Source organism: Oncorhynchus gorbuscha, linkage group LG21, assembly GCF_021184085.1.
Source record: "Oncorhynchus gorbuscha isolate QuinsamMale2020 ecotype Even-year linkage group LG21, OgorEven_v1.0, whole genome shotgun sequence".
NCBI lineage: Eukaryota > Metazoa > Chordata > Actinopteri > Salmoniformes > Salmonidae > Oncorhynchus > Oncorhynchus gorbuscha.
The window spans coordinates 31,426,440-31,450,748 of NC_060193.1; the positions used below are offsets into that span (position 1 = coordinate 31,426,440).

General features: G+C 44.0%; 1 protein-coding gene across 1 annotated transcript in view; it reads left to right on the plus strand.

The window, feature by feature from the left end:
- The window catches only part of LOC124008009 (stromal interaction molecule 2-like), a 144,771-nt gene that overhangs the window by 19,040 nt on the left and 101,422 nt on the right, over positions 1-24,309 (plus strand). Inside the window, exon 2 of the mRNA XM_046318925.1 lies at positions 23,939-24,069. Coding sequence (XP_046174881.1) covers positions 23,939-24,069 — 131 coding nt within the window. The remainder of the gene's footprint in view (positions 1-23,938; positions 24,070-24,309) is intronic.

The following is a 24,309-nucleotide window of genomic DNA, read 5'->3' on the forward strand; positions in this document are numbered from 1 at the left end:
CCGAGAGTGGTAATCCATTTCAGCACTGCTAACAGTGGTGTGTGTCCGGGGCAAACAGGTGTTCTCAAGAGCCACTTAGCCATCACCTTGATCACGGTACACAACGGACCATGGCTTGTATTACACATCGAATGCGCGAACCTGTACCACCCCAAAAAAAATGATGACCTTTCTTTTGCTTTCTCTACCTCTCTCGACTCGTTCAATAGGCAATGGGGTCGCGCAGGCCTATGTACGTTACGGCTTTAGTGTTTTCCGTCGGTGCCTCATTTGTGAGGTCTACGTTTTGACTTGTGGTAGGTGCTGCCCTTCACTCGGCGCCCTCACCACTGTCTGTTCCAGTTATTTAGAGATAGGCCTGGTAACCTTCAGAAGTGTGGGGACGCTAATAACCAGTGTTTCGTGTCTCTCAGATTTCGTCTGTGGCGATGGCGGCGTCTCTTTCATGTTTGTCCTTGGCCTGGGTATCGAATGGATGAGCGAGATGTAGGTCTTCATACATCACATGCTTAAAGACGAGTCCTCAAATTTTGTCTGTGAAGCTTTTCAAATGATACAGAAGCAATTATAGAATGGTGTACAGTAGAAAATGCCTACAGTACTTGAACCAAAACCATGTGCTAGTTGTAGTGGTTTAGTTTTTAGTCGTAAATGGACATTCTTTGACAGTCTTGGGAGTTTGCAACCCACTGAATTCATTGTCAGAAAGATCTTGGCTTTGGGTATGGTGATATCTGTTTCGATCTGTCACATCACCATGATATACAATACCAAGCTATCACATTTGGTTCCTTGAAAGTTGTGGCAACGTATGGTGTTGGTTTCACATTGGTTGTGAGAACAAAGCCATATGTTTCCTGACTGGTAAAACGTAACATTTTTTTTATGTTCTGTGAACAAAAGTAAACATTTTTGCCTGTTCTGCGAATGTTTATTTTTTAGGTTGCAGGGGAGGTTCTGAGAAGGTTTTACTCTGGTTCATTTAAGATTTTCCTGGGAGTTTTTATTAACGCTGTGAGAAAGGAAATTATAGATTATTTTGATGTATAAAAAAAGTCCTTAAAATTGCCATTGAATGTTTCAATAAGACTTTTTAATAACACTGCTAGCTTATTTTGGGTTAACTTTTTGGAACTCCAAGCACAGATGGGACACATGGAAATTAATTTCCTTAGGCACTAATCAAGCATTTATTTTTTATGCATACAAAGCTGTTCATTTTTGTCTTTTTAAACAAAACCCATTTCAAAGGAAATAAGCACTCATTTAGATCAGGTGTGGCCAGTTAATGGACGTGGCCAACACACCTGAACACACTTAAACAGATAGAAGTTTGAGTTTTGTTGATGCTGAGAACAAAATGTATATGTTTTTAAATAGTATTCTTAGAACGTTCTTTGAACTTTACTAAAGTTTTCTTGTGGTTTTTATAGAAAGTGTTCATAAAGTTCTTAGAACAATTTGAGAACAAGACTTTAAATAGAACCATGAAGAAACCCATAGGAGACATTATGCTGAAGTATTGAAATTCCCACAGAAGAACATTTGTTTCTTAATGTTCTTGGAACAATTTGAGATGATGTCTTTAAATAGCACCACGATGAAACCTGTAGGGAACGTTATGCTGAAGCATTGCAATTCCCACAGAAGACAGTTGTTCCTTAACATTTTCTGAACAATTTGAGAACATGACTTTAAATAGAACCTTGAGGAAACCTGTAGGAAACGTTATGCTGAAGTACTGAAATTTCGGCAGAAGAATGTTGTTTCATAATGTTCTTTGAACTATTTGACAACATTCCCAATATCAAACCAGTTGGAGAATGTTCATAGAACGTTACCAAAATTGAAATGAAATGTAACCATGTTTAAACTTTTAGGAAGCATTCTGTTAAAGTAATGAAATAGAGATAATGTTTTCATTAAAGTTCATTAAAAGTGCTGAGACTGTTCCAAAGCCAAGAAACTATCCTGCACCAATCCCAGAAATTTGTGGGAAGGCTGGATGCAAAATAAGCGTAAGAAAACCACGCTCTCAGCAAGCTCTAAGAAATATATGGTTCTCCGAATGTTATGTGCTGTCTGGGTTGGTACTGTACATCAGATTTTTCACTTTGGTGCGGTTGTCTTGATAAAACGTCACTAAAGGAGCAATGAGGATATCATATGGACCATTGGTGGGGAACACGTCCCAGCTAGCACATAATGTTCTGAGAACTATATGTTTCTTAGAGCTAGGTGCAGGATAGTTACTTGGCTTTGGAACATTCTCAGCACATCTAAGGAACTTGACAGAAAAATACAATTTCTTGCTATATCATTACTTTAACAGAATGTTTCCTAAAAGTTCAAACATGGTTACATTTAATTTAAATGTTGATAATGTTCTAGGAACATTCTCCAACTTGTTTGACATCAATGTTGTCAAATATACTGAACAAAAATATAAAAGCAACATGCAATAATTTCAAAGATTTTACCGAGTTACAGTTCATATAAATAAATCAGTCAATTGAAATGAATAAATTAGGCCCTAATCTATGGATTTCACATGACTGGGCAGGGGCGCAGCCATGGGTGGGCCTAGACCCACCCACTTGGGGAGCCAGGCCCAGCCAATCGGAATGAGTTTTCCCCACAAAAAGGCTTTGTTACAGACAGAAATACTCCTCAGTTTCATCAGCTGTTCCGGGTGGCTTGTTTCAAATGATCCCACAGGTAAAGAAGCCAGATGTGGAGGTCCTGAGCTGGTGTGGTTATGCATGGTCTGAGGTTGTGAGTCCGGTTGGATGTACTGCCAAATTCTCCAAAAAGACATTGGAGGTGGCTTATGGTAGAGAAATTAACATTACATTTTTTGGCAACAGTTATGGTGGACATTCCTGCAGTCAGCATGCCAATTGCACGCTCCCTCAACTTGAGACATCTTTGGCATTGTGTTCTGTGACAAAACGGCACACTTTTATTGTCCCCAGCACAAGGTGCACCTGTGTAATGATCATCCAGTTTAATATTTTTCTTGATATGCCACACCTGCAGGTGGATGGATTAATAACAGGGATGTGAACCAAATTGAGCACAACATTTGAGAGAAACAAGCTTTTTGTGCATATTCAACATTTCTGGGATCTTTTATTTCAGCTCATGAAACATGTTGCATTTATATTTTTGTTCAGTATAGTTCAGAGAACGTTAAGAAACAACATTCTTCTGTGAGAATTTCAGTACTTCAGCATAACTTTTCCTACAGGTTTCCTTGTGGTTCTATTTAAAGTAATGTTCTCACAATTGTTTCTTAATGTTCTCTGAACAATATTCTTCTGTGGGAATTTCAGTGTTTCCCCGTGGTTCTATTTAGTCATGTTCTCAAATAGTTCCGAAAACGTTCCATGTAAACCACAACTTGAGTAACATTCAGAGAACTTTCTAAGAATGCTATTTAAAAACATATACATAACATTCTCAGCATCAACAAAACTTCTCTATCCTCTATCTTTTGTTAAGTGTGTTCAGGTGTGTTCATTGCTTGTTTCCTTTGAAATGAGATCTGTTTGAATAGAGTAAAATGAACTGCTTAATGAGTAAAACAAACATGACATACATGCTCCTTGTGGCGCAGTGGACTAATTCCATGGGTAGAGAACAGAAGAGCGTAAATTTTAATCTCACTGACGCTGTGCCACAATAAATAAATAAAATGTTTGCATGATTAATGCCATGTTTAAGCAAATTAATTTCCATGTCTCTATTTGTGCTTGGAGTTCAAAACAGTTAACCCAAACTAATCTAGCAGTGTTATTAAAAGTCTTAAACATGTTCTCAGAACATTTAATTATCTTTTAAATAATCAAATTTTCATTCTCAGAACGTTAATTAAACCTCCCAGAAGAAATGTCAGGGAACCATAGTAAAACATTCCCAGAACCTCCCTGCAACCTAAAAAATGTATGTTCCCAGAACAGGCAAAATGTTCACTTCATTTAAAACTGTTTTAATGGACCATCATTCCGAGAATCAATGGGAAACCAAAAACTAACGTTCCCACAACTTCCAAGGAACCAAATGTAGTAGCTGGGATGCCATTGCTGTGGGCTCATGGTTACCGTTGTGTGAGGGGCTACAGAAGAAGAGCATTACAGTGGCCTGGTTCCATGTCTGATGTGCTGTCTTGCTAATGCCTATATGACAATGGCTTGACAGTGATCATAGAAGTTAGCAAGGCAACACAAACGGATATCATGATCCCCTATGCTGCTTCACAAAGCTCCTACTCCCTCAGGCCATGACACGCATGAGGAAATGGTTAAGTGCTTAGAGTACCCTCTCTGTGTGTACTCTGTGTACCATAATTGGACATGCGAGAAAAGAGACCCTGTTTGTCTCACTGCGTACCTTTTTACAATGTAACATAATTTGAGGCACCACTAGAAACTATTTCAATGTCATTGTGGTGTTTGTACTTATGTTTGGGTTTTTCGACTACATATATGCTAGTACATTATTATGTACTCATGGTCATTTTTCCAGTGTTTCATTTCCTTTGAAGGGAAAGGCACTCTCTTTTGTACATATTCTCTCTCTCTCTCTCTCTGTCTCTCTCTGTCTCTCTCTGTCTCTCTCTCTCTCTCTCTCTCTCTCTCTCTCTCTCTCTCTCTCTGGTCACAGGTTCACCTGTAACTCCAGTCATAGAGATGACCTCTAATTAGGTGATGCTAATTCTCTTTTCCTCTTTCTCTCGTTCTTTCTGCCTTCTGACCGACTGGCTGCACACATCACATCTCCTGTTCCGGCATTGATCTAAGCATTCCTGGGACTTCAGGCCGTGATGAGTCTCCTTTTCTGGAAGTTTTTGGATCTGTAGGCTTTGTGTGCTGCCTCGTTGCGATTTGCTTAATTCCCCCTCTCTCTCTTCTTTGTTTTTGCCCATCTAAGCAGAGGATTAGGGGCACCGTTTATGATGGTTCTGTGATGGACTGGGGTTGTGTTTGGTGGTGGGCGGTTGATAGGCGGTCTGGGTGGGATTGGGGTAAATAGACTACTATATTACATTGTGTTCTTTATTATATAAGTAACGCACTGGAATCCAAATAAGAGGGATTACCCCAGCTCCCGCTCTTGTACCTAAACTTGAAGACTCACTCGCAGTCTAGTAAACTTGTAGGTTAACCTCAGGACAGGATATCCCAGTTTATTTCTGAGGCCTGACGTCACCTAAAAGTTATTTAACCTGTTAATCCTACCCCCTACTTTTTTGAACATTCTGTTAAATATCGCGCAACATTTCAGCGCCCTGCTACTCATGCCAGGAATATAGTATATGCATATGATTAGTATGTGTGGATAGAAAACTCAGACGTTTCTAAAACTGGTTAAATCACGGCTGTGACTATAACAGAACGTGCGTTTCATCGAAAAGCGCAGGAAAATCTGATCACTGAAAATTTGAAAATATATCAATGCGCCACTTGTATGCATTGTTGAATGGAAACCACATTACCTGGATCCGAGATTGGTGACATCATGTGGAAGCTGTAGGAATTGCAGTCTTGTCAATTGCCTAGGCTTTGTTTCTTGGTCAAACGAAGAAGAGACAGCCCATTTCCTCCGGTCTCCGACAGGATGTTTTGGAGTAGAAATGTCTGAACATGATTTGAAGACGTCGAGCTATTGAATATACATCGCCTCGTGATCAATTTGATAGATTATTAACGTTTACTAATATCTAAAGTTGCAGTACAAAAGTATTTCGAAGTGTTTTGTGAAAGTTTATCGTCGACTTTAATTTTTAAAAATGACGTTGCGTTATAAAACGCTGTTTTTTTCCTTGATCACACAGTCTTCATAGATCGATATCTAGGCTATATATGGACCGATTTAATAAAAAAAAAGACCCAATAGTGATGTTTATGGGACATCTAGGAGTGCCAACAAAGAAGATTGTCAAAGGTAATGAAGTTTTATATTTTATTTCTGCGTTTTGTGTAGCGCAGATTATGCTAATTATTTTGTTTATGTCCCCTGCGGGTCTTTTGGGGTGTTGCATGCTATCAGATAATAGCTTCTCATGCTTTCGCCGAAAAGCATTTTAAAAATCTGACTTGTTGGCTGGATTCACAACGAGTGTAGCTTTAATTCAGTACCCTGCATGTGTGTTTTAATGAACGTTTGAGTTTTAACGAGTGCTATTAGCATTTAGCGTAGCGCATTTGCATTTCCAGATGTCTAGATGGGACGCATGCGTCCCGGGTCGACCCAAGAGGTTAAATTCCGAAGTCAACAGAGTGTGTGTGCGTGAGCCAGGCAGGTCTTGTGTTTTACAGGACAAACGTGTGTATTTCGAAGAAGTGTTGAACCCTGTCTGGGTAAGCAATGGGGGTTGAGTATCATGGCTCAGGCCGAGATTCAGATGCAGACACAGGAGGCTGATAGTACGAGTCTCAGAGTTGATTAAAGTAGGGGCAGGCAATTGGTAGGTTAAGGCAGGCAAAGAGTCGTAATCCAAATCAGAGTCAGGCAGGTACAGGACGGCAGGCAGGGTCAGGACAGGCTGGAAACAGGATACAAAGAGCTGTAAGACAGGGGTTTAATTCTAGATACATGGAAAGTGGTATTTAGGCGGAGGGTGCGGGGCAACAGAAGGCTGATAAAACAGAGGGAAAATTTGCGGGACTCCCGAGTGGAAAGCCATACCCTCTGCCCAAGACTGTAGCGGGGAGCAGGGGTTCGGTGGCGGTCAGCCTGTCGTCGATACCTTGAGAAGAGTGGCCCAGGCTCTCTTCCAGGTAGCGGGACAGCGACGTACTAACATCTGGGCAGAAGGTATGCTGACCTCTTGCTCTGTGAAGAGTGGGGGCTGATATCCCAGGGAACACTCAAAATGCGAGAGACCAGTAGCAGAAAAGGGAAGAGTGTTGCGGGCATATTCCACCCACACTAGTTGCTGGCTCCAGGTTGTGGGATTGGTGGAGATGAGGCAAGAGTTGTTTCCAAGTCATGATTGGCTCGCTCCAACCGGCCATTAGACTGGGGATGAAAACCAAAGGACAGGCTAGCCGACGACCCAATGAGGGTGCAGAACGCCTCCCAGAACTGGGATGAGAACTGAGGACCGCGATCGGAGACCATGTCGACTGAAAGTCCATGGATCCAGAAGACATCTCCTTCTCTGAGGAAGGGGGATATAATGGGCGGCTTTGGAAAACCTATCCACCACCGTAAGGATGTTGGTGTTGCCATCTGACGGAAGGAGGTCCGTGACAAAGTCCAGAATATTGGACCAGGGGCGATGAGGAACAGGGAGTGGTTGGAGGCCAGCTGGAGCTTGCCGCGGGAGTCTTGTTCTGCGCACACACAGTGCAGGCTGCAATAAATGCAGAGATGTCAAGAACCATTGGGTGTAAGACGAAAGCCAAGGTCCGACAGGAGCCAGGATGACAGGTGAGTCTCGGGGAATGTGCCCATACCAGACCACGGGCAGAGTCCAGGACTAACATCCGGTTAGCTGGCCCCCTCCCCGGGGTCCTGCTGGGAACACTGTGCCTTGCGGACCAGACTCTCTATTACCCAGATGATAGCAGCCACTAGACAGGAAGTAGGGAGGATGATGTCAGGGTCCGATGGTTTAGTAACGGGGCTGTACAAACGTGAGAGTGCATCAGGCTTCACATTCTTGGACTCTGGGCGGCAGGAGATAGGAAATGAGTAAATAACAGGGCCCATTATGGTCCAGCCACATCAAGAATGGATGTTCTGCCCCTTCTAACCAGTGCCTGTACACCTCCAACACCATCCTAACTGTGAGTAATTCTCAGTTTTCCACATCATAGTGCCTCTCAATGGGGTTCATACGATGGGGAAGGAAAGCACAGGGATGCAGCTTCTGGTCCTCGGCAGAACATTGGGATAGGAAAGCCCGGTCAGCTGCTGGAGACCGTATGAACGAAACCTTGGGCAAGGTGAGTGCAGAGAGGGGGGAAGCAAGGGTGCTGTAACCCTGGACAAAATGACGGTAGAAATGAGCAAACCCCAGGAAACATTGCAGCTGCACTCTGGATGTGGGTTGAGGCCAATCCACCACTGCTGTCACCTTGTCAGGGTCCATCTGAATATTTCCTGTAGGGATGATGTATCCTAGGAAGTAGATGGTGGAGTGATGGTGGAATTCTTATTTCTCCACCTTCACGAAAAAAAGCTGGTTCTACAGGAGACGCTGGAGGACCTGTCGGACATGGAGGACATGCTCTTGAGCTGACCGGGCATAAATGAGGATGTCTTCGAAGTGGACAAACACAAAATCGGTTCAACATGTCACAGAGCACATCATTGACCAGGGCCTGGATCACTGCAGGAGGGTCGGCATCACCAGGTACTCGTAGTGCCCACTAGCCGTGTTAAAGTCTGTCTTCCACTCATCTCCTTCCAGTACCCGGATGAAATGGTGGGCATTCCGAAGGTCCAACTTGGATAAGATGACCTCCCACGGAGAGGTTCGAAAGCCGAGGAGATGAGTGTTTGCAGGTAATGGTTTTTAACCGTAATGTCATTATGACCCCGGTAGTCATTACACGGACGCAGGGTCTTGCCTTCTTCTCCGCAAAGAACCCTGCGCCAGTGCGGGAATCAGATGGACGCGTAATACCTGCAGCAAGAGAGTCCTCAATGTACCCTTCCATCGCTTTGGTGACCGGATAAGGATTAAAATCAACCCGAGGCGGTGCAGTGCCCGGGAGAAGGTCGATAGCACAGTCGTAGGACCGAGGCAGAGTTGAAAACCTCCCGTAAGTCCTGGTACTCCGCGGGAACGGCAGAGAGATCTTAGGCTTTACACAAGCCCACAAGGAGACATCCCGGGGCAGGCTGGGCTGACTTCAGACAATGTGCATGGCAAAACAGACTCCAACCCATGATGGAACCCATAGCCCAGTCAATTAGGGGGTTGTGCCTCGAGCCATTAAAACCCCAAAACCATGGGTACATGAGGAAACTCCAGGAGCAGAAACTGCATCGACTCACTATGGTTGCCTGACACTCGGTTGATAGGAACCGTATTGTGGGTGACTCTGCCAAAGAACTCCTATCCAGGGCTCTGACATCCATTAGGATGGAAAGGGGTTGAGTGGAGATTCCCAGCTCTGACACCATGGTAGTGTCCATAAAGCTTTCGTCAGCCCCAATCAAAGAGCACCCGGATGGATTTGGACTGGTATCCCCACAACAGGGTAGCATAGAGTGGGTTACGAGAATTGAGAGATTGGTAAACTCCCCGTTCGGCTCACCAGTGGACTCGCACCTACTGATGAGCCTGGTATTTTAATGGGCAGGTAGATAAGAAATGTCCATTAGCTCTACAATACAGACAGCTCTTGGTGTTCAGTCTGCATTAAACAGACAATCTATCCCTGCCCAGTTGCATGGGCTCCGGAGGAGAAGAGTAGACAGCCCTCTGTGATTTCTGAGGGAAATCGGGTGACACCGGATTCTCTCGGAAATGTAGACTTTGGGGATTCCTCGGAGGCGAGGGAGTCGAGGTCTATGGGCAGCTCCTGAACCGTGAGCGCGTATTTAATCACCTCCGATAATCCGGGTTCCAGGCACTCTCAGCCGCCAATGTGCGAAAATCTACTGCGTCGTCTGCCACACTTACCGGAGTCTTGACGTTGCTGGAGCAGCTTACGAGCAGCCTCTCTCCAGGACAACGAAGAATCAAACACTTTTCGTACCTCAAATACCTCTAGACTGATGCAAATGGTGGCCTGTTGTTCCCACTACGACGTAGCCCAGGCGAGTGCCCTCCCAGACATCAGCGTTATCAGGTACGCTATCTTTGAGCAGTCCGAGGGGAATGAAGAAGGCTGCAGCTCGAAGATGAGGGAGCACTGGGAGAGAAACGGCTGGCAGGTTCCATAATCTCCAGCGTAGCGCTCCGGAGGAGATGAGCAAGGTTTTCAGGACACCGGTGTATGCTGGGAAGAAGCGCCGCTGGTGGCGGGTTCCTAAGAGTCTGGGGGATTACTATTGTGAGTTGTTGCATAGTTGGGAATCTGTGAAATTGCTCTAGTAATGTATTGAACACATGGTCATGGCTAGGGTATGAAGTACTTAATGGGACGAGACGAACAGACAAACAGAAAATGCAGGTATAAATACACTTGAGGTAATGGGAGACACCTGGTGGGGTTGGAGGCAATCCCAAGACAGGAGAAACAGATGTGTGTGTGTGTGTGTGTGTGTGCTGTGTTACCACAACTCCAGCTGCTTTTGTATCAGGTCATTGTTGATTCTGCTGTAACACCAAGTCTGACACATGCTTTCGCCTTGCCCCACGGCACCTAGTAGTAGAGTGTCCAGTTGTCGCCGTAGCCACGCCGGCTCACTAACTCAAATTTAGGCTCCCGTCAAACAGGAAAATAAATGTTGACGGCAGTTCAATCATAACAGAAACTGTAAGCCAGGCGAATAAACTGCAGCTGTATTTAGACAGGGCATCAAGATAGATTTTCTTCACTGTCATTTGATTTGTTAACACAAAGGAACATTGACATCTTGAACATGTGTTTTTCTCAATAGGATATTCAACAATGTTTTTTTTGTTTTATCTTTCAACTTCTCAAATATTGAGAAGTCCAACTTCAGTTTTATAGTCTCTGGGTGTGTCTGAATTTCTTTGGAAAATATTTCAGTTCCTTCTAATATGAAACATTGAAACTGTACCTCAGAAGTGTTGAGAGGAAGACGAGGATCAATTTGACACATGCACCTCAGGATTTTAAGAGCTTGTGCAAGTTCAGAGTGACTGGCATACGTTTGTATAATTTTATTTTCTCTCCCCCTCACTCTCATTATTTCTCTCTCTTCCTCTCGCTCTCTCCCTCACCTCTCGGGTCCCAGCTAGCCGGTGGCTAGCGACTAGCTGGCTAATGATATTTGAATCTCAATAGCTGTGTTGATCAACTGAAAAAGTAGACCTCTTGAGAATCTTTATTTACTCGTCTTTAAGAGTGGCTGTCCTGTTCAGTTGAGTTATGACACCGCCATATGGTTACGGTTGACAGGGAACTAGTTTGTCGCACGTTGACGTCACGCCCCTTGTATCCATACGCACACATGCTATCGTTGCCTTGACATCTGTTGTTAACCTGATCATCTATTTGGTTTAGACCCAGGGCTCCAACTCTCCAGGGATTGCTAACAGATGATCCAGGGTTGAGTTAAGGGATTAGGATATGATAACATAAGGCAGGCATGTATACGAATGTGTTTACCCAATAAAGTAAGCTAATGGAGTTTCTTTGGGGAATAGTGAAATGTCTGGTCATGGTACATTGGGGGAAGATTTGGTGTGAGAGGTTAACTTTCTTTTGATATCAAATACAGTCGGCCTATGTGTCTGTTGTATTGGAGCAATGACCCGTGTCATTTTAGAACAGCGTGGCATGTGTTTTCTAGATGGTAAATGAGACGCGTGTGTGTGTCTCTCTCTCCTGGAGAGTAGAAGGTCTGTCTTATATTGAATGGGAGGTAATATTTGTCTGTTTCAACCATATGCTGTTGAACAGCATTTCTCTCTTATCCCCTCTCGCCCCCCGCATCTCCCCACCACTTAATCCACACCAGCCACCGAAACCCATAACCACACACAGATCCAGTTACCCTGCCCATAGGCACCCAATGTAGTCCCTCCGGTGTCTGTGTGTGCATGCATGCCTGTGTTAATAAGTGAGTGCAAGTGTGAGATCGTGTGTGTGTGCATGTGTGAGATCGTGTGTGTGTGTGTGTGCGTGTGTGGGTATCACCACACTCTCACCACAGTTTCAAATCAGAGGCTAGCTCCCATCAGTCTCATGCTAAACTCTTTATATCATACCATCTTTACTCTGTGTTGTCTTTCTTCTCCCCCCGTCTCTCTTAGTCTGACCAGATAGTATAGCCTTACACTGGGTCTGCTCATGTATTGTGAGACAACTCCGGAGGTTTCGCAGGGGAGCTCTCTCCCTGGGCTTTGTTGTGCTGCCACTTGGCTTCACTCTGGAGCTGACTGGGCGGTCAGTGGGGACCCATGGGAAAACAGCTCATCACTCACAAGATTCTCTGACCGGTCACTTTCTCTCCCACTAGGCTATAGGCTCCATCTATACAGCTGATAATTACAGTAGGATCAATATGCCCTCTAGCCACTGTTCTATAGTCATATGCCCTCTAGCCACTGTTTTACAGTTTTACATTTTATCCAACAATGGTTAAATGAGGACTGGAGGAGTGGAAGCTGATCCAAGACCTTTTCCTAAGGGCAACTTCTACACTGAGACATAATTACAGGGTCTTCTCTATTAGCTCGCCAGTCAATTACAAAATAAAATAAAATGTTATTTGTCACATGCTTTGTAAACATGACTAAAAGTGAATGCTTATTTACTTGTCCTTATCTAACAATACAAAGTTAAAGATACATCTATGACATGAGGAATAAATACACAGTGAATAACGAGTACAAATAACATGGCTATATACAGGGAGTACCAGTACTGAGTTTATGTGCAGGGCTATGAGGTAATTGAGGTAGCTATGTACGTATAGGTAAGGGTAAAATGACTCGGCAAGAGGACAGATAATAGACTGAGCAGTAGCTGTATGTGGAGCAGTAGCAGCAGTGTATGTGGTTAGTGTGAAAGTGTGTGTGGCGTCAGTATGCATGTGTGCGCATGGTATGTGTGTGTGTGTGTGTGTGGGCGTCTAGTGTGTGTTGGGGTGTCAGTGTAAGTACTGTATATGTGAGTGTGTGGGTAGAGTCAGCGCAAGAGAATGAGTTAAAACAATTGTCAATGCAGGTATGCCGGGTAGCCATTTGATTAGGTATTTAGCAGCCTTGTTTAGCAGTCTCATGGTTTGGGGTAAAGCTGTTCAGGGTCCTGTTGGTTCCAGACTTGCTGTATGGTGGTAGAGGGAACAGTCTGTGGCTTGGGTGGTTGGAGTTTTTGAAAACATTTTGGGCCTCTGACACGGCCTGGTTTAGAGGTCATTGATGGCAGGGAGCTCAGCCCCAGTGATGTACTGGGCCGTACTCAACATCCTCTGTAGCGTCTTGTCGTCGGGTGCCTTTCAGTTGCCATACCAGGCGGTGATGCAGCCAGCCAAGATGCTCTCAATGGGGCAGCGGTATAAATATTTGCGGATCTGAGGGCCCATGCCAAATCTTTTCAAGTCTCCTGAAGGGGAAGAGGTGCTGTCGTGCCCTCTTCACAATTGTGTGGGTGTGTGTGGACCATGTTAATTCCTTAGTGATGTGGACACAGAGGACCTTGAAGCTCTCGACCCGTTCCACTCCAGCCCCAACGATGAGGATGGGGGCGTGCTTTTCCTTTAGTCCACAATCAGCTCCTTTGTCTTGCTGACATTGAGGGAGAGGTTGTTGTTTTGGCACCACACTGCCAGTTCTCTGACCTCCTCCCTATAGGCTGCTTCATCATCATCGGTGATCAGTCCTACAATGTTGTGTTGTCAGCAAACTTGATGATGGGGTTGGAGTCGTGCGGGGCCATGCAGTCGTGGGGTAACAGGGAGTACAGGAGAGGACTAAGCATACACACCTATGGGGCCTCGTGTTGATGGTCAGCGTGGTGGATGTGTTGTAGCCTACCCTCACCACCTGGAGGCAGCCCGTCAGTAGTGTATAAACAAATGAACCTTTACCAGTTGAATGTAGATATGAGTATAAGTTGTTTTTGTATTACAATATTTCTGAAATATTATAACAAAATATGCAAACGAGACAGTATACATGTGCAAATAATGCCAATCCACTTTTCTAGAGACTGAATGAAGTTGGTATATTTTGGTGGGGCTTTCGTTTGGAGAAAAAAAAGCCCCATGACTATTCACAGATTGTTGATAAACACCCTTCTCATCTTTATATCTAAACATCTGTACTGCCGTGTATGAGAGATGCATTTCAGCATATATCTTCTAAGAGAATCTTGGAAACACATCATTTTCAAGATATCGACAATTGCTTCAGAAAATTCCAATGAATACTTCCCAGAACAAGCGGAAAAAAAAGGGTGAATGCGCAAGATTTTGATGCTAAGATATGATCAATCAATATCCAAGACATCCTCAACCGTTATGGATGTTACAGATATCGATGTAGTTGTCACGGCGCTCCAGTAGCAGTCTAAGCAGAGTGCTCCTTTAAACATGTCAATGTTTTGTTATTTTTAAGTGTTTTTAATTGTGTTATCAGGTGGTTTTTTATTTTTTGTTAGCAGTTCAACTCTTCTTGGCTTGGCTAGCTACTGTATCTTGGCTTGGCTAGCTACTGTATCTTGGCTTGGCTAGCTACTGTATCTTGGCTTGGCTAGCTACTGTATCTTGGCTTGGCTAGCTACTGTATCTTTGCTTGGCTAGCTACTGTATCTTGGCTTGGCTAGCTGTTCGAATGATGCTTCTGGACACTGTACCAGATTGTTTTTGTTTCACCTGACTGCTGGTCCCTGATCGTTTGAAAACACAAATTGAAGAGTCACCCGAAGCTTGAGAGGAATGGGAGATGCAGGAGAGGAATGCAGTGCTTAGGCAGAGAGCTCGTAGTGAGGACGACTGGCTACTATTCTGAACTGTGTGCGGTGAGCTTTCTGGCACCCGGAGCAGGGTGCCATACATGGTAAAGGAGGAGAAGTCCAGCAGCTACATGACTCAGGCTGGAAAACAGAGTAGCCCTCTACAAGATTGATTGATGAAGAGTCCGGTGACAATCTCCCTGACCAGCTTCCTCTGATCAAGCCACGGTTAACTGTCCTTCTCCATATTTGGAGGATGCATGCACTCAGACTTGGCCTATACTGGTTGACCTAGCCAACTATAGCTAGGCTACTCATGATAATGGATTGCTTATTTGTTTTGTTTTATTGTTGCTTTTAAGCACTTGGAGATTGTTATGAAAACCGCTTTCGAAATTGAATACATTATTATACTGCCGAAAAAGGGTACTGAATATGGAAATAGAGAAACCAGTTATGGACCATCTACCATCTTGTTGAAAGTTGGCTTTACGGAGAATGTTTCAAAATGATCCGATGTAAGGTTCATGTTTTACAGAAACGTTTCCTCAAAAACGTTATGGATGTTACATTGTCTGTCCCAGTCAACCCCCTTATCTTTACAAGATCGTAGAACATGCAAACAACACTCAAGACACTTCAATTGGCAAGCAATCAACACACACATCAACGAGAGTTTCCATTCACTCTCTAAATAGACCTCTTTCCTTCCATTCACCCTGTCGCCCCATCGCCCAGAATGATTTGGGTGTCTGCGAGAACGTATTGATTTTCCTGTGAAGTCAGAGGCTGCGTGCCAACAGGCGACCTCTACACACAGGAAGTTTTCCTCGTAAACAACATGTCCTCATAAAACCCACTAACAGACCATCTTATTTTACTCCGCGTTTAACACCTTTCCCAACCAGCACCACAGAACGGGACTTATCCGGTTTTTGTCTGCTTTGTCTGAAGGACTTAATAATACATTCAAATGTTTTCACATGCAGAAGATTCTTGTCAGAAGTGCAGGTGTTTTGCATAGTTTCATATTCTCAGCAAATCTGCTTTTGTATTAACAAAGTGACAGGACTTCAGATGAATAGAAATGAACGTGGGACACGTTTTGTTGATGCTTGACTTTGAAACAAGCTGGTGCCTTCATGGTTGTGCGTGTGTGCGTGCATGCATGCATATGTGTGTGTGTGCATGAGAGAGTGTGTGTGTGTGTGTGTGTGTGTGTGTGTGTGTGTGTGTGTGTGTGTGTGTGTGTGTGTGTGTGTGTGTGTGTGTGTGTGTGTGTGTGTGTGTGTGTGTGTGTGTGTGTGTGTGTGTGTGTGTGAGAGAGTGAGCGGGAGACCTCTGCCATTGTTGAGGTTTTATAATGTAAGCCACATCCTGACAACTGGTTTCCAGGGTCTATTTATATCTCACGGTGCTCTAATTTTACCCCCTTTTGGGTCGTATTCCGACGGGTGTTCTTATTTAGTGTGTGTTCCCTGGAACGCAGTGTCACCATGGGTCACTTAATTTCCTGTCACATGTCCCCATTGTAGCATTAAAACAGTCACACACACACACATTGAGAATGATGCAAGAAACACAAGCTGAGAATATGACAACTGAGAGGAAGGGAATGGGATTTTGTGTTTTTGTTTTTCTGAAATCACAGCAGGTGGCCAACCCAGAGAGATGTCAGAGTCTGAAAGTTCCATTCTTCTATTCAGAATACTTTTCAAACATGTTGCTCAACTAAAACAAAATAGTAGTGTAAAACAAATGATACGGAGGGCTTTGTAATACTTTCTACAGTGATAACTTCCCTCTGGTTGACAACATGGCATGTCTTTGTAGAAATGGAAGTGCTTTGAGGAGAAGTAGTGATGGGGGGGGAAAGAAATCAATACAGTTACATATCGCAAAATGTGTTTTGCTACTGTTGGTAGCATTAGCTATAGCGCTAGTCAGATGCCGTGACCCAACATTTTTTCAGCACTTTCATTTGCCTGACTGATCAAAACTAGCTTTGTCATGCTCTCTCGCTTCTCTACAGTAGGAATATAGTGAGCAATATGTTTGGTAGGGGTGGGACGATACCAGTATTGCGATATTCGACAGTATCATGGCAAGTAAAGAAAACACAAAGTGGATTTAATGGGATACTTCGGGATCTTTACAATGAGGCCCTTTATCTACTTCCCCAGAGTCTGATGAACTCATAGATACCATTTATATGTCTCTGTGTTCAGTATGGAGGAAGTTATACATGGTTTCACGAGCCAATGCTATGCTAGCAAATGCTATGCTAGCAAATACCCATAGACTTCCAGTGTGTTACTTGGTCATTTTTCAAGTCATCACAAGTCATCTGTTTTTTATTACATTTTTATTTAACCGTTATTTGACTAGGCAAGTAAATAAGGTATTTCTGTTTTTCATTTGTAATAAATTTGCCAACATTTCTTAAAACCTGTTGTAAAGAAGAACAAATTCTTATCTACAATGACGGCCTACCAAAAGGCAAAAGGCCTCCTGCGGGGACCGGGGCTGGGATTAAAAATAGAAAAATAAAATACAAATATAGGACAAAACACACATCACGACAAGAGAGACAACAGAACACTACATAACGGAAATGACCAGGTATTTCTGTTTCTGATAGTATTCCTTCGCGTATGCATTCTTAAGGCGGGAATGCTTTGAATTGAACTGGTCCTTATCCTCATAAACAACCCCATAAACTCATGGTAAAATGTTTGCAAGCCATTAATCATTTCAGGAAGCTAGTGGGGAGAAAAAAAAGAGTGAGAATGAGAATATGGTAGGCCTTTCTCAGTGTTTGACAGTAAGACCTGACCTGCTCTGCTCTGCCCTGGGATCTCTCGTAATCAATAGTTTAATGGCCTGATTGCACCCATTTCTTTGTTACGGTTAAGTACCTTACTAGCTTGGTTTCCATCCAATTGGCGACAGATTTTCATGGGAATATTCCCACCAGTGCATGATGACGTAGAGCACACAAAATGTACTTTTTCGCGTATGTTGTCAGGTACAGAATTAAAAATCAAAAGTTCAATGATAATATACATTTCAATGCGTTTCCATCGCATTTTCAACTGTACAGATAGTTTTGTCACTAAAAATGTTGCGTTAAATAGCAAATGTGCCTAATCTGGTTTTGGCTCGGGCTCTAGCCAACAGTTTGTTGATAGAGTGCAGCTAGGCTGTGTTGGTAGGCTACTCTACATAATGAGATTATTAATAGTGAGAATAGATGTATTTGTCAAACGGCAGTCAAGCATCAATCATCATATCACCAGCATATGACCCTCGATATATTATTGGTGTAATGAATTTCCTCTTCTTCCGAAGAGGAGAGGCGAAACGGATCAGAGGACCAATACGCGGCGTGGTAAGTGTCCATGGTTCTTTTTAATACCGTTAAGGTACACATGAACAACTGACTACAAAAAACAATAAATGTGAAAACTCAAAACAGTCCTATCTGGTGCAATCACAGAGACAGAAACAATCACCCACAAACACACAGTGAAACCCAGGCTACCTAAGTATGATTCTCAATCAGAGACAACTAATGACACCTGCCTCTGATTGAGAACCATACTAGGCTGAAACATAGAAATACCCAAAACATAGAAAAACAAACAGACTGCCCACCCAACTCACGCCCTGACCATACTAACTAAATACAAAACACAGGAAATAAAGGTCAGAACGTGACAATTGGAAAGGAGCATCAAGATCACTGTGCTCTTTCACCACCCTGTGAAGTTCATCATAAGTTATTTCATCTGTAGCCTAATAAACTGAATGGTTTCCCGCGTCGTAGTGGGAGGAATACACATATCATCGCGTGACTCCCTGTTAACTTCGTTATGATGGTTATTATATCAATATTTGACCATTAATAAGGTGTTTCCACTGGATTTCTCGCATAATACATTTTGTGACACAAAAAGATCTCAACATGTCGAAAAACAATCTGTCGGCATTTATAAAATTGTACAGAACCGCTGTCGTGATTTTTGTTGTTGTATTGAATGACTTTACTCACATAACTGTGGGTGGAAACTTGGTTGCTGTAATCGTTTTCCATTAAAATGGGCAAAAAAATAAATAATTCTCAAGCAATAATTTTGCTAGGCCTATCTGGGAGTGCTCTGATTGGGGATGGGAAAACTGAAAATTACAGGTTTTTGGCAGAGAGGTTTGGAACTCTATGTTATTGGTCTATTAACCAATTTACCACCTGGTGATGTCACCAGGCAAGCTGAAACTATGCAAACCTGTTGATTAGAAAGTCCTGAGTAAATTGTATTTTCAACCAGCAACAATCAGTCTGCTCACAGTGCCCTACCCTGTGCTCTGACCTCTTTCTCCCCTCTCTCTCCAGATGAAATCTCGCGTCTTGTGACGGCCGGCCGCCCAACAACCTGCCCGCTTGACCCTATCCCCTCCTCTCTTCTCCAGACCATTTCCGGAGACCTTCTCCCTTACCTCACCTCGCTCATCAACTTATCCCTGACCGCTGGCTACGTCCCTTCCGTCTTCAAGAGAGCGAGAGTTGCACCCCTTCTGAAAAAACCTACACTCGATCCCTCCGATGTCAACAACTACAGACCAGTATCCCTTCTTTCTTTTCTCTCCAAAACTCTTGAACGTGCCGTCCTTGGTCAGCTCTCCCGCTATCTCTCTCAGAATGACCTTCTTGATCCAAATCAGTCAGGTTTCAAGACTAGTCATTCAACTGAGACTGCTCTTCTCTGTATCACGGAGGTGCTCCGCACCGCTAAAGCTAACTCTCTCTCCTCTGCTCTCATCCTTCTAGACCTATCGGCTGCCTTCGATACTGTGAACCATCAGATCCTCCTCTCCACCCTCTCCGAGTTGGGCATCTCCGGCGTGGCCCACGCTTGGATTGCGTCCTACCTGACAGGTCGCTCCTACCAGGTGGCGTGGCGAGAATCTGTCTCCTCACCATGCGCTCTCACCACTGGTGTCCCCCAGGGCTCTGTTCTAGGCCCTCTCCTATTCTCGCTATACACCAAGTCACTTGGCTCTGTCATAACCTCACATGGTCTCTCCTATCATTGCTATGCAGACGACACACAATTAATCTTCTCCTTTCCCCCTTCTGATGACCAGGTGGCGATCGCATCTCTGCATGTCTGGCAGACATATCAGTGTGGATGACGGATCACCACCTCAAGCTGAACTTCGGCAAGACGGAGCTGCTCTTCCTCCCGGGAAGGACTGCCCGTTCCATGATCTCGCCATCACGGTTGACAACTCCATTGTCAAGTCCTCCTCCCAGAGCGCTAAGAACCTTGGCGTGATCCTGGACAACACCCTGTCGTTCTCAACTAACATCAAGGCGGTGGCCCGTTCCTGTAGGTTCATGCTCTACAACATCCGCAGAAAACGACCCTGCCTCACACAGGAAGCGGCACAGGTCCTAATCCAGGCACTTGTCATCTCCCGTCTGGATTACTGCAACTCGCTGTTGGCTGGGCTCCCTGCCTGTGCCATTAAACCCCTACAACTCATCCAGAACGCCGCAGCCCGTCTGGTGTTCAACCTTCCCAAGTTCTCTGACGTCACCCCGCTCCTCCACTCTCTCCACTGGCTTCCAGTTGAAGCTCGTTATCCGCTACAAGACCATGGTGCTTGCCTACGGAGCTGTGAGGGGAACGGCACCTCAGTACCTCCAGGCTCTGATCAGGCCCTACACCCAAATAAGGGCACTGCGTTCATCCACCTCTGGCCTGCTCGCCTCCCTACCACTGAGGAAGTACAGTTCCCGCTCAGCCCAGTCAAAACTGTTCGCTGCTCTGGCTCCCCAATGGTGGAACAAACTCCCTCACGACGCCAGGACAGCGGAATCAATCACCACCTTCCGGAGACACCTGAAACCCCACCTCTTTAAGGAATACCTAGGATAGGATAAAGTAATCCTTCTCACTCCCCCCCCCTTAAAATATGTAGATGCACTATTGTAAAGTGGCTGTTCCACTGGATGTCATAAGGTGAATGCACCAATTTGTAAGTCGCTCTGGATAAGAGCGTCTGCTAAATGACTTAAATGTAAATGTAAATGTAAATCAGGAAATAACACTGATCAAAGGTTTTCACACTTTTACCTCGTGGTGAGGGAGTTGGATTTGATACCAGAGCAATGGTTGTTGTCACACTGGCACATAGATGGTATGTAAATGTGGAAATATGTAAATTGCTGTGAGGGAGGACGTCTGCTAAGCAAATAGATTGTATAACCTTTGTAAACACACAATTTAGTTAGGCGTAGCCTTAAATGTTTTGGTCTGCATGACAAGTTGCATGGAAAGTTGCATTTGGTTTAATTCTGTGATTTTGGATACATTATTTTGATGATAATGTCAATGATTTACTGGAATTCATTCATGACGTACAGTGTATACGGTATGGAACACTCAACAGAAGTTTTGTCCAATCAAGTCTCTTTTCCAGTTAAAAAGTTTCTGTTCAATCACACACACTTGCCAATAATAGTTTTGCCAAGTAATGTGGGATTTCTCCCCAGTGGGCTGTGGTCCAATTAAAAGTCTCCATTAGCTGCCATATTGCCAAGCAGCAACACTATAGCTAACTAAGGTGGCAAGTCTAGTTTCAGTAACAAGATCCTACATCAAAAACAGAAAACCCCTTTCCCTACGCAAGCCAGTCTGTTACTAATGATTTGACTGAGAGTGACTGGTAGATATTGTTTGATGTCTTGGCTGGATAGATGGATGAACCTTAATTGTTTTGTTGATTCAGTGTTTTATTAACATAATCCATCATTATTGTTTGATGCTTACCATAGTGGTTTGGTCAGTTGGGCACTGTTTCAAACCCTGATCAGTCTGTGTGTGTGTGTGTGTGTGTGTTTATTGTTCAAAAGCTTATGCCTTACTCATTGTATAGAGTCGAATGCGGTTCTAAGAAAGATTGTCTGATTCTCTCCATCCCAGCTGTTTTGTCACTCTCCTGAGTGTAGGGGCTTTGAACATAGAGTCAAGTCCATGTGTACACTACATTGTCAGCTGTATGTATGTTTTCAGCTGTGCATGTCCACAGTCGTGGCCAAAAGTTTTGAGAATGACATAAATATACATTTTCACAAAGTCTGCTGCCTCAGTTTGTATGATGGCAATTGGCATATACTCCAGAATGTTTTGAAGAGTGATCAGATGAATTGCAATTAATTGCAATGTCCCTCTTTGCCATGCAAATGAACTGAATCCCCCCAAAAAATGTCCACTGTAATTTCAGCCCTGCCACAAAAGGACCAGCTGACACCATGTCAGTGATTCTCTCGTTACCACAGGTGTGAGTGTTGACGAGGACAAAGCTGGAGATCACTCTGTCATGCTGTTGGAGTTTGAATAACAGACTGGAAGCTTCAAAAGGAGGGTGGTGCTTGGAGTCATTGTTCTTCCTCTGTCAACCATTGTTAGTTTTGTCCAATCAAGTCTCAGTTTTGTCCAATCAAGTCTCTTTTCCAGTTAAAAAGTTTCTGTCCAATCACACACACTTGCCAATAATAGTTTTACCAAGTAATGTGGGCTTTATCCTTAGTGGACTCAGCCTGGGCTGTGGTCCAATTAAAAGTCTCCATTAGCTGCCACATTGCCAAGCAATAACACTATAGCTAACTAAGGTGGCAAGTCTAGTCTCCACTACCTGCAAGGAAACACGTGCCGTCATCATTGCTTTGCACAAGAAGGGCTTCACAGGCAAGGATATTTCTGCCAGTAAGATTGCACCTAAAATCAACCATTTATCGGATCTTCAAGAACTTCAAGGAGAGCAGTTCAATTGTTGTGAAGAAGGCTTCAGGGCGCCCAAGAAAGTCCAGCAAGCGCTAGGGCCGTCTCCTAAAGTTGATTCAGCTGCGGGATCAGGGCACCACCAATACAGAGCTCGCTCAGGAATGTCAGCAGGCAGGTGTGAGTGCATCTGCACACACAGTGAGGCAAAGACTTTTGTAGGATGCCCTGGTGTCAAGAACGGCAGCAAAGAAGCCACTTCTCTCCAGGAAAAACATCAGGGACAGACTGATATTCTGCAAAACGTACAGGGATTGGACTGCTGAGGACAAGGGTAAAGTCATTTTCTCTGATGAATCCCCTTTCCGATTGTTCGGGGCATCCGGAAAAAAGCTTGTCTGGAGAAGACAAGGTGAGCACTACCATCAGTCCTGTGTCATGCCAACAGTAAAGCATCCTGAGACCATTCATGTGTGGGGTTGCTTCTCAGCCAAGGGAGTGGCCTCACTCACAATTTTACCTCAGAACACAGCCATGAATAAAGAATGGTACCAACACATCCTCTGAGAGCAACTTCTCCCAACCATCCAGGAAAAGTTTGGTGATGAACAATGCCTTCTCCAGCATGATGGAGCACCTTGCCATAAGGCAAAAGTGATAACTAAGTGGCTCGGGGAACAAAGCATCGATATTTTGGGTCCATGGCCAGGAAACTCCCCAGACCTTAATTCCATTGAGAACTTGTGGTCAATCCTCAAGAGGCGGGTGGACAAACAAAAACCCACAAATTCTGACAAACTCCAAGCATTGACTATGCAAGAATGGGCTGCCATCAGTCAGGATGTGGCCCAGAAATTAATTGACAGCATGCCAGGGCGGATTGCAGAGGTCTTGAAAAAAAAGGGTCAACTCTGCAAATATTGACTCTTTGCATCAACTTCATGCAATTGTCAATAAAAGCCTTGACACTTAAGAAATACTTGTAATTATACATCAGTATTCCATAGTAACATCCAACAAAAATATCTAAAGACACTGAAGCAGCAAACTTTGTGGAAATTAATATTTGTCATTCTCAAAACTTTTGGCCACGACTGTAGTCACAGTCTTGCCTAGTATGTGTGTGCACGTTTTTGTGTGTTTATAGCCTATGTGTAGGCATGCTTTCTTGAGTATGTGTGTTCCATTAGAGTGTATGCAGAGTGTGTCACTCGCACAGACAGATTGGCACGGACCTAGCCTCACACTGTCCTTTTGAAAGGGAAACACAATTCTGATAGACTCATTTGCTGGGGGATTCTCTGGCGCAGAAATGAAAACGGTGTGGCATCTTGGCACATGAGTGGAATAGCAATGGCATACCAGAGAGTAAAATGGTGACACCATTAAGGGATTATAGATTTCACCTGGATTCACCTGATCAGTCTCTCATGAAAAGAGCATGTCATGTTTTGTTCACATCATTCAGTGTACACCTGTCAATGTCTTGCCAAATGGATGTTCATAAATGTGATTAATACACATGGCTCCACGCCAGCGACCTTTTAACTTGAGTTTGACCTTTTTAATATTTGACCTTTGAACTCTCTCTTCCTTCAGACCCCTGTCTGACGGTGATGCCGCCATGCATGGGCGACGCAGACCGTTTCAGCCTGGAGGCCCTCCGGGTCATCCACAAACAGCTGGACGACGACAATGACGGGGGGATTGAGGTCAACGAGAGTGTAGAGGTGCGTGATACTAATACAGCATTAGTCTATGTTTGTGTAATGATCTGGTCATGTCTGTTACCTGGTCATTTCTGTCACCAAGTTGTTTGTGTCACCAAATCATGTGTGTTACTTGGTCATTTTTGAAGTCATCACTGTTAGCTGGTCATCACTGTTAGCTGGTCATCACTGTTAGCTGTTAATTTCTGTTACCTGGTCATTTCCTTTACAAAGTTATTTCTGTTTCTGATAGTTTTCTTT